We start from the raw sequence: 11,407 nt of genomic DNA, 5'->3' as shown, positions 1-11,407 counted from the left end.
TAAGAAAAAACAATTGTGTATCAGCAATTTTTTAATTGCTCTAACTTAATGCTCCACCTATATTCCTACATTTTGTGAAAAGTACTTAACCCCCAGCTAATTAAACTTTTTTCAGGGCACAGAACAGCTTCTGCAGTTAAGTATTTTCATGCCTTCCGAGTGGACTAATGAAAGAGGAAAAAATTGAAAAAAATTGTAAATTGAAAATGAGAAGAAAGAATTTTAACAGCACAAACTGAAATGCGATGCCTTCTATGAAGGCACTGCTTACATTTTGTGCAGTCTTTTCTTTATGTTAACAAACTTGCCAGGAATTGCAGGTATGTGAGAAATTATCTAAACGAAAGTTTTTGTATGAGTTTGTCGTTCTCTTTTATGAACGATTCCTTCAAGATATGATAGATATCAGAAACCTGCTTCAAAGTGCCATTTTTAAAAAATTAGTGGCAAAAACTGTATTTTCAACAATTTGAATCGTTTGGAAACTCGCTGAACGGAATTTTCAGTAGTAGAGAATTTGACCGTCTGCTGGAATGGCTTCAACTTTTGAACTCAAAAATACAATTAAAAATTTCCTCAAAATACGTTTGAATTACAGGCTTCAGATTAATTTATAGTAGTTCTTGGATATGCATCTCAAACAACGTTCGGATCTTATTTGCCAAAAACGTTCTTCACTGCCATCACGATGTTTTCTAAAGTAAAAAAATTTGATTAGGAAACAAGAACATTGTAGGAAACAAGAACAATTTGAATGTAAACAAGAACATCATATTATATAATTAGGCATATCGCAATGTTATACTATTCAATCAATTGATAATGCGGAAAAATTTGGATATTGTACCGCATTGTAGTCCAACACGTTTAGAAACACAACTTATACGAAAACAGCAGGAGATGTTTGCATCAATTTTTAGCCATAAATACTTACAGGAATGTTCCAAATTCATAAGATTAGAAGCATTTTAAAACGGATGCCTTTATTCAAAAATGTACAGATTTTTTCTTCTGATGCATTGCGCATCGTGTGTTTAGTCGGCAGATGCTTTTTTATTAAAAAGACAACATCTGAGAAATTCAACTCTGTTGGCTCATGTACTTACTTGTATTTTGGCATTCAGATTAAAACGATGTCAAATGATCCTATTGATATTTTCTTGCCCTGTTACTTTTGCTGCCATCTACATCTGCAAAACTGGAAACCCACCATCAAACTAATGTCAAAACTAATAGTCCGAGCAATTGATCCGCTCGGTTGTTCGTAACTCTAGTCCAACTCCCGCTGTCTTGCAGGACTCTTGTATAATTATGCTTAACCCTCCACGAGTCTTGAAAAAGTCTTTTCAGCTCTTGTAAGATAACCTTTCGGTTTTAGACATGGGACGAAATCGAGTGATAAAATACTTCAATTTTAGCAAAAGTATCCAGTTGCTCTTGAATAATTCTGTGTGCGCATTGTGTATTATCAAGTTACCCAAAACACTATAAATTGTACTATCCATGTGGTCGGATGGCGTATGATGAAAACCCTAAGAAATAATGTTTCAAAAAGTTTTTCAGAAGGAAGCAAAAAATCGACTTGACTAAACCGACACTATTGCATTTCAAGAACATCTAACACCTTACAGTAGTTTTAAAAACTTGAACATTACCATTATTAAATTATCTGTAAACTTTAAACAGCTCTCAAGTCACACAGTAAAGCAATTTTATTGTTTATTCAACAAAAATGATTGATGAAAAGCGGTGTCGCTCTCTAAACAGGCAAGATATATGCCAACTCAATGTTAAAAATGAAAAAAGAGAAGTTAATAGAGGTTACATTTACAATACTTACCAAGTTGATGGAGTCCTGTTAACATATGGTTAATCCCCATTTGGTAGGGGGTCAGTTGTTGCAGGGTGGGACTACCAATCAAAAAGAATATAGCACAACAGGCCCCATGACAGAGTCAAACGAATTGCTTCGAGATTTCCCATAAACGAACCGTCACCAGAATGCAAAAATCTTGTAATTGGAAGTAGCATAATAATTGAGCTTGAAATTGAAAAATCCATTTCAGTGGACTGCACAAACCATGATCATTAAGGGTCTCCTACCAACAAGAAAAATAATGTTCTGAAGAAACATGACCCAAAAGATTTTGAACATTAGTGATTCAGGGCGGTGCCAACAACGTGCGCAAGCGTTGTATTAAATTTGCTAACGACAATTTACTGCAACACATGAAACTGATTGGTATTTGCATTGAAAACTGCGAGCCAGATGTTTATTTTGTTTGTGAAATTTTATCATGTTGAGCAGTACTGGGAAAAAATGACAAATTATATATATCTTATTTATTTGAACTATTCTGATTAAACCTCCTTCAAAATACAACACATTAAAGCTACTATCAGAAAAAAAATTACTGTGAACAACGATAGCATTAGTGCTACCATTGCGTATAATCTTTCGTATTTCGATTTTGTGCCATAAACCTTCCAGCATGGTTTGCCTCTTCTCAAAAACATGTTGCTTTCTCATTTTCTATATACATCAAATGGTAGCGTCAGTCCCAAGGGACAAATGGAAAGTTTCTTTTATCAGGCTCCTCTATACAATTACTATTCGATCTTTCAAAATAAACCGTATAACTAACCCCAAAGAGACAATAATATTTTTCAACACAACATACTGAACAAAGATATTGTGCGATAATCTTTAGAGTTGCCTCAAATTGTCATGCCCAATTCTATCAAAGACACTCATTCCAATAAAGTCCTATTATTAGAATACTAATGACTTTGAGAACTGTTGTTGCAACTGCTTATAATAAATGACAATGAACATTTTTGTTCGTCATTCTAACAACGAAAATGTATTTAATTCCTGTTGCTTCTTTTGGACTCAAGAATTCCTTCTTCAACAGAGGTAATAAAACAACATCCAAAAAGCTTTGATAAACCTGTATGATACCTTTTACAAAGAAGGATACTACTTATGTGTTCCGAGTTTTTTGTTAGTCTTTTTTCATCTCTTCATTAGCTTAACACTGCTTCTAAGTGCCGATGATATAAAAATAAAAAATAAATTATGTAACTGTTTTAACCTCTAATAAGTCTTTCAGCATAACTCAAAGTAGAGAATCGGAATTAAAAATACGCAATCTAGGACCAAAGTGCATTTTTGTTTCGCAGAGACATTGCTCTGTGAAGATGATGATAATTTTTTTTCTCCTGAAGAAGAACAACAAAGTTGTTTTAGAAGAGATCGTATGTCCTTAGTTGGACTGAAAACCAAAGAAAAAAGGCGGAGTTATGATACTTGTGCCAAAGATTTATTCGCCAGAAGTTCGCAAAGGTTGAAATATTTTTACGGAAAAATTCTAGAGTATCTGGGTCTCATTGAAATTAACAAGCTGCGCTTCTGATTAATTAAATGAATCTTAAAAAACAAATTATCCAGGCATTCTTGGACTAACTAGCAAGTAACATTGATTGTTAAACTATAAAAAATTGAGTTATAAAAATTTTGAATAATTATAACTTTAACTTTTTAGACAGATAACTTGGAAAGCTCTGAGCTCAAAACAACAAGGTTTCCGTATGACTTGTATAGCAAGAGAAAAAATTGGAATACGCTTACAATTAACTATATAAATTGGTTTTGGAATTAGGACAAAAAACTCAGGAATCGCTTCCCTATTATTTTGCACAAAAGTCATCAAAAACAGAACTGACGTAAACAATTTTGTCACAGCAGGTTTTCCTGACTTATCTAAAGGTTCTGATTCGATCAATTACAAGATTTTGGATATTAAGTGGACAATTTAGGTTTTCATGGAATTTCAAAGAAACCATTGAGAATTGTCCTTACGAACCGTCGCCAATCTACTACCCTACAAGACTTCATGGTAGACAAAATAACGCTTCAGAGACGTTTACCAGGACTTGAGGAACAGTATTTGGCCCGCTCTTATTTAATCTGTATATTAAGGATATGGCAACAGGAGTTGACATTGAAACTGAACTTATACAATATGCTGATAATACTGTTAATTTAACTTTTGACATATCCGCTGACAAAAACAAGATCAAGTTAATACAGAATGCCGAAAAATTAATTCGATGATTTCATGCACACCAAATCCCAAAAACTAAATTTATGATATATGATAAGAGCTAAAGAAAAGATTTTATTGAGCAGTTATTTAACAAACATTTTCAATAGACAAGAAACGTCAGGTGAAATAATTAGGGGTTCATATAGACAGCAATTTAAAACTTCTAGGAAAAAATTTACGCAATCTACGAAAAATGAAACGTGGAGTAAAAACAGTTAACACTGTTAGGAAATCTTTCCCACAAAAAGTTTTGAGAATTGTCATAAATGCACGGTTGTTGAGTCATTTGCCCTACTCAGTTGTTGTCTTTCACGCAATTGAGCAGAATCTAACAGCATCCTCGGAAAAACAGCTAAACTAGTCATTTAGGTCAACATATTCTAGACAAAATTTTGAACCTTATAAACTCTTTTTGCGAACAAAAGGATTACTATTTCTGGGAAATAAAAAAACCGTTACGACTTGCTTTTACGACGCCAAATGGATGTCCGTTAGTCATTTGGAGTCTTCATGAGTCTACCTGGAAAAATAGTTTTCTGGAACCTGAAATTTACTTCTAGCAAATGTAAAACTCACTTGTTGGAATGGGGGCTCTAGATTTGAATGAACTACCAAGGGAAAATAAAATCAAACACGGCAAAAAACCCCAGTTTGCTCAGAATTTTCTTCTGTCGACTTTAAACTTCAACCCTTATTTTAGGAAAGTAACTTGTTCAACAGGGCATGACTCTCAGTTTCGAAATATGAATTAGACTTACTGTTGTTGAGTTTACTAAAGTCTTCAACTAAGTGTTTAGAATTTTATTGGTATTAAACAAAATGACATCTATGACAGTTATAATGGGAAGATGTATCCCATGCGATTTGTCTAAAAAGCAATTATTTTGTCATCAAATAAATTCTTGCCAACAACTTGCAACAGATAAGCACAGATATCGGATTTAAAACCCACGAAAAGGAACATGACGGTTTTAGGAGGCTCAGAAGTTCTTTCCTGATTTCTATGAACCAATACAGTTGAGTGGACATAGAATGACAGCTTTCTAAATGATGCACAGCAAAATTGAGCATTCTATCCCAGGTCAAGGTGTGCGTTAGTGACTTGACCTTGAAAAACGAACGGGGGGGGGGGGGGGGGGTTATGTGCCTTTTTGATTACATGGACGAGCGCCAAAATAAAGTCTGCCTACATGAATGAGTTTTCTAGTCAAAGTCTGTCTAAAGTCTGATCATTAACCAGATAAGTTTTGATCATTAGCGAGATAAATTTTGGTCAATAGGGAACTGATCACTGATCTTTTACGAGACTTCGGTCTGATCAGAGGTCAATTCCGTCTGGGTTTGTCTCATGGAAGGACTTTTGTGCGCAAGATTTTAGGATAATAATAAAACGTACAGGCCGAAAAGTATCTCAAGTTTTGAGAATTTCCTGTGTTTTCTGGCAACGTTTCCCTATTCCTTTTTCATCCGGGGTGGGGACCGGCTACGGTGGAGTTACAAACGTACAGTAGTAAGAGAAATGAGCCCGTGTAAAAACCGCGCCCTATAACTCCAAGCAAAACAAAAAAACTAAACAAAACAAAAAAAACAATCAAAGAAAAAAACAATCAAAGAAAAATATCATGTCTGGAAAATCAGAGAGAAAAGTAATCGTAAAATCCCCTAGCAGCCTAGATCTTCTATTTCATGAGAACGAACAAAGCAAGGTCTGGATCTTGAATTTTTTCATTTTGCTGGAGCTTTTAATTGCACTCAAACAAAATCTTTAGCAATTATATCAGTCATTTGGTCTTTTTAAAGCAATTTTTAACTTGACCGATTTTCCGTCTGACCCATTTGACTCTCCATCTTCAAAACTGTGATGGACATGTAGTGCCCGGAGGGCATTAGGGGCTCTTAGAGCCTCTCTTCGCACTATAATGTAAGTATGCAATTAAACCAAACGGTTTCAGATTGGAGACATAATGAAGGGAGGTTCTTAGAGTTTGACCACTCCTCATCCCACAGCCCCTCTCCCCCATTTCATCCACCCCGGCAATTAAGCTAAAGCTAGCCTCCCTAACGCGTACCTTCCACCAGTCGTTTAGGAGCAGAGCAGTTCGCCCACCGCTTTTCGGTTATGTTTTTATAAGTTGAACGAGAAAAAATGGAGCACGTATTTAATACAAGTTAAACGTGATTACAGCTGATTATCGTCTTAATGGGTCTGTTAAGGCGACAAAAGACCAAGTAAACACGAGCAGTGTTACAAAACAAGTTAAAGTATCATTATGAATTGTTTTAAAACATATCTCCAGTCTAATCATTCGTTAAAAGAGCACGTCTAAGTTTCACGTTGTTGGACAAAAGAGTCGAGTTTTTGTTGCAATTTTGCTGGTTTATTTGAATCATCTTGAAAGTTGCAATAGCATTGGCAACATGCTGCAAGGGCACAAAGGGGGCATCGAGGGTTTTGGAGGCATCAATTGAAGTCTTTTGTCATCTTCTTTGAAATTGGCTCTGAAACTGTAGGCTGAAATGTTGTCAATGTCATCAGTACATCAATTTGTGGGAAAGGGGTAACTCACGTTGCCTAAAACCGGAGCGAGAAAATTCGAAAAAAAAAACTACGGAGAAAAAACGCGTGAACCGGAAACGGGGCGAACGAACGTGCCGTAAGCCTTTTTTACCTTTACTACTCGAGTTTCTCCATCTCGTTCTGTCGTTGTCTCCATGACTCTTCCCAGTGGCCAAATGCCTCTCGGTGTTTGGTCTTTCAACACCCAAACAATGTCGTCCACTTTGAGCGGTCGATCGTTGCTGTTTGACCATTTTGACCGCCGGCTAAGGGTTGGCAGATACTCTTTCACCAAGCGTCGCCATATAGGGTTCATCAGCTTCTGCGTGTTCTTCCATGTTTTCAAGCTTGCAGGTTGCTGGTCTCCAAATTGTCCTGGTGGCAAGCTATTGAAGGGACGCTGGATAAGAAAGTGGTTTGGAGTCAAAGGTTCCTCGTTGTCAGGCTGCTCAGCAACGTTAGTCAGTGGTCTGTTGAGGATTGATTCTGTTTCCAGCATGATTGTTAGGAAAGTGTCAAAAGAGAGTCTTCTGGATCCTAGAAAGAGGAGGGGCGTCCTTTTGGCGCTCTGGATCGAACGGTCCTAGATACCGCCAAAATGAGTGCCGTATGGGGGATTGAATTTCCACGTTGTATTGGCTACTGCTAAAGCTTTGTAGTTTCTGTCATTGTCCAAGGCTTCAACAGTTTTCTTCAGTTCTTCAGAAGCGCCAACAAAAGTTTTCCCGTTGTCGCTGTGGAGAATTTGGGGCTGGCATCGACGACTGCAAAATCTTTTGAAGGCATTGAGAAACGTATCTGTGTTTAGGTCTGGACACGTTTCTAAGTGAACTGCACGCGTCACCATGCATGTAAATATCAGACCATAATGTTTCTCTATAATGCCTTTAGAATCTTCGATGTAGAAGGGTCCAAAGAACTGTACACCAGAATTAGCAAAAGGGAACTGTGTTTTTGCTGTTGGAAAACGAAATCTAGGTAATGGTGCCATAATTGGTTGAATATTTTTCGTGTCAAAGCGTCGACATAAGAAACAATGAAATTGTACGCTTGCTAACGCTTTCCGAAGGCCAATCACACGGTTGAACGAATTCTTTTGTTGGTTCTGTGGACTGGTGAATACATATTTGATGGGCATGTTCCAGGTACAAACGAAACAATTTTGTCCTTGGCGTGCAAAATTATTGGACGTTTTCCAAGTCCAGTTGTGTTGGTGCATACTGGAAACGACCACAAGATCTGAGTAATCCGTTCTCATCCAGCAGCGGATTTAGGCATCGTATTTTGCACTCGGAATATAGTTTCATTCCACGTTGTAAGGAATTAACGGTCGAATGGAAAAAACTGTCCTGAGATAATTTCAGGAGATAATTTCTTGATAATTGAATGTCTTCAGTTGTGTATCGGTGATTGCTCGTTCGAATTTTCTTTGCACGATGCATTTGGTTGAAAACTGTTGCAATTGTCAGAAGAAGTTTGTTCCATGTTGAAAATGTACTCGGATCGACTATAGGTTTAATTGTCTTGAGACTTCTCGTGACTGCCGCACATGTTGCGCGTGGTTTGTTTATCTCATGCCAGGTCGACTCGTTTTCGCAAAGAAATTGGGGTGGATCTAACCTTTTCTGCTGAATTTCGTTTGTCTCAAGACCGCGACTTCGGTGATCGGCGGGATTGAGATAAATTGAGATGTGACGCCATTGCTGGGGTAAAGAACTTTTATGAATTTCTTGCAATCTGTTTGAAACAAAAATGTTTTGCTTCTTATTTGAGGCTATCCAGTCCAGAACTACTTGACTGTTGGACCAGAGAAAATTTCGGTCAATTGTCATTGTCATTTCTCTTTGGATCAGTTGTAGAAGGCGCACTCCTATAACAGCGGCTTCTAGTTCCACTTTTGGCACGCTCATTTGCTTTATGGGAGCGACTTTGCACTTTCCCATGAGAAAACACACTTGTGGCGGCGTGGCTTGATTTTTAGTTGTGCGGAAGTAAGCAACGGCTGCCGTAGCTGCCATTGAGGCATGCACAAATATATGAAGTTGGCTGCTTGTGGTTTTACTGGAATTGTGAACAGTTTTTGTTTTTCGGATTTCGGGCAAGGCAAAGTAGCTGTTTAGGACTTTCTGCAGGGCATTGTGTAGTTCTTGTGGTATGAAATCATCCCATTTTCTTCCAAGTTTCCAAATCTGCTGCAAAACCATTTTTATTCTAATTGTCAGAGGAGACAGCAGACCGAAGGGATCGAAGATTGAAGATACCAAACTGAATATTTTTCTTTGTGTGTACAATGTTGCATCTTTAGGAAATTGTTGTAGGGGAAACATGACAAAATTGTCAGTTGTTATGTTTCACTTTTGACCAAGGACTCCTTATGATCTCCTTAGTTTCGTCTTTGTCGTCGGAAGAGATTTCAGCGAGTACATATGGTTCGTTTGAAACAAATTTTGTCAACTTGAAGCCGCCATTTTGCAGGCATCTCGTTGTCTGTGATATGACTTCTTTGGCTTCTGAAATTGTTGGCAGGGACTGGATGTATTCATTCATTTAAAAGTGGTGTTTAATTGCATTCAAGGCGGCTGGAAATTTACTTTTGTTGTCTTTGCGCAAAATGGTGAACATGTTGCGCCGAAGATTAATCTAGTGAACTGGAATTGTCGAATGGAGTTGTCTATCATCCAAAGGCAACGAAGAGCAGGCTGGTCTTCTTGTCTCACGGCAATTTGAATAAACACTCCTTCGATGTCTGACAAAACAGCAACCGGGTGTTCACTGAATCTCAACAGAACTCCAACGAAGTTATTCAGCAAATCAGGACCAGTTGGAAGATTTGAGTTCAGTGATTCACCGCGGAACTTTGATGCTGCGTTGGCAACTCTTCTCACTTTTCCGGGTTTGTTTGGATTAGTGACTGGATGATGAGGTAAGTACCATATTGTCTCTAGAGGTGGTGCCTGCATTTCGACTGGCTTTACAAAATTTTTATCCACGTCTGTTTGGAGTGTCTGGTTGTACTTCTGATTGAGACCGGGATCGTTTTGTAGTCGTTTTTGTAGACTTTTTAGTTGAGTGACTGCTGAGAAATAGTTATTCTGGAGTTTCTTTACGGGTTTCCAAGGAAAGCCACTCTGAAATCTTTCACCGTTGTGACAGATTGAGTTTTCTATTGTTTGCACTGCTAATTGGTCTAGTGAGCTGTCTTCATTCTGTTCGGGTACTGTATCTTCAGCTTCTATTTTCCAGAATCTTTGAACCAATTCGTCCAATGGTTCTTCTTCAATGTCTTTCCGGCAGACATGATAAACGAATGGTTGGCGCGGGGGCTTTTTTGTGTTCATTGTTTTATGAGAGAGCTCGTACTCTCCAGCGAGAGTCCAACCAAGCTTTGTTTTGACGCCGAACGGACGCTCTTTGCTACCTTGGATTACATCGACTGGATATGTGAAGGCGAAGGTATTGACACCAAGAAGGGCGCCTATTGCACCGTTGGCTATGTCAGGGAAATAAATGTGACTAAGTTCCTTGAAGGTGTTGCATAATTGATTGAGTTCAAGAACGTTAGCGGGTGAAACATTGAGACATGGCGTGCCATAGGCTCTTGCAATGCTGAATTGCTGATTGACTTTGTCAAAAGGCGTTACTGTCACTGTTTCACTTATTTTGGACAGTGGCATTTCATGTTCAGTGCAGAGTTGTTGATGCTTGTGCTTCGCAGGGAAGCTCAAGAAAGCCAGTAACTTTATCCAACAGGAAGGTGAACTGGCTTCCGGGGTCGATAAAGGAGTAGGTATCAAACACTTTACTTCCGTTTATAAATGAAACTGGTAGCATTTGTAGTTGTTCGTACCATTCAGGAAGAGGAATTGTATTTTGGTTGATACCTAAGTTTTGGGTCAGTTTCGAAGCATTCAAATGAGCGCGTTGAATATTTTGTTGTTGTGATTGTTGTTTACAAGAGAACGATTGACCGTATCTTGTGTGCTGGCTCTTTTTACTGCTGACAGTGTCAGTACTTTTGTTTTGATTTTGTTGTTGAAAGGATGGTGGTGTTTGGGGGCTTGCTAGATTTTGTGTCGGCTGATTGGGATTGCTTGTTAAGAAATCAGCGGTGGGCCGCTTAACTTGTTTCGAAGGATCATGCAAAGTTGTGTGGTGAAATCCTTTACATGTTTGGCATCGTTTTGTGGACGGACATGACTGCTTAAAATGTTTGTTGCTTAAACAATTCGAGCAGAGATTGTTCTTGCTCACAATGTCATTCCTTTGGTCTGGCGCACATTTCTGGTAATCAGGGCAAGTTGCAAGTATGTGACTTCCTTTGCATTTCTCGCAAGACTTGTTTGACTGATCAGCATCTTTACGCAGAAGAAAGGGTGGTTGACCATGCTGGTTTGCAGGGCGACTTGAGTGCAATGAATTCTGTTTCCAATTGTTTTGTGAATTATTAGAAAATTGATTCATAGCATTGCTGTTCCTATTATCATTGTTGTTGTTAATTCGGCTGATGTTGTTATTGTTTCGACCGAAAGTGTTCCAATTATTAAACGGCTTATTAACATTTTCTCTGTTGATTTTGTCGTGTACTTGGGCCTGTACTTCAAGCCAACTGAAAATCAGAGACGTTTTTTCTTTTGCCTTTTTCATCAATGTTGAACTTTGCAAGCCAGGTTTGAAGCCCAAATATTCAACAGCTTGCACTAAGCGTTTGAGAAAAGAAGCAAACGATACAAAATTCTGTTTG

At 38.1% G+C, this 11,407-nt stretch overlaps 1 protein-coding gene across 1 annotated transcript; it reads right to left on the bottom strand.

The window, feature by feature from the left end:
* Window positions 1-9,236: 9,236 nt before the first annotated feature.
* Window positions 9,237-10,340, bottom strand: LOC142354152 (uncharacterized). The gene has a single exon (XM_075406417.1). The coding sequence runs from the start codon at window positions 10,338-10,340 to the stop codon at window positions 9,237-9,239; it is 1,104 nt and encodes a 367-aa protein (XP_075262532.1).
* Window positions 10,341-11,407: the final 1,067 nt, after the last annotated feature.

This window comes from Convolutriloba macropyga, chromosome 15, assembly GCF_964194025.1.
Source record: "Convolutriloba macropyga chromosome 15, txConMacr16.3, whole genome shotgun sequence".
Classification (NCBI taxonomy): domain Eukaryota; kingdom Metazoa; phylum Xenacoelomorpha; order Acoela; family Convolutidae; genus Convolutriloba; species Convolutriloba macropyga.
The sequence above is the reverse complement of the archived record's forward strand: the minus strand, read 5'-3'. Positions and strand labels throughout refer to the sequence as shown.

Excerpts from the sequence above, each read along its gene's own strand:
- LOC142354152 (XM_075406417.1), bottom strand. The coding sequence starts at position 10,340 with ATGCCACTGTCCAAAATAAGTGAAACAGTGACAGTAACGCCTTTTGAC.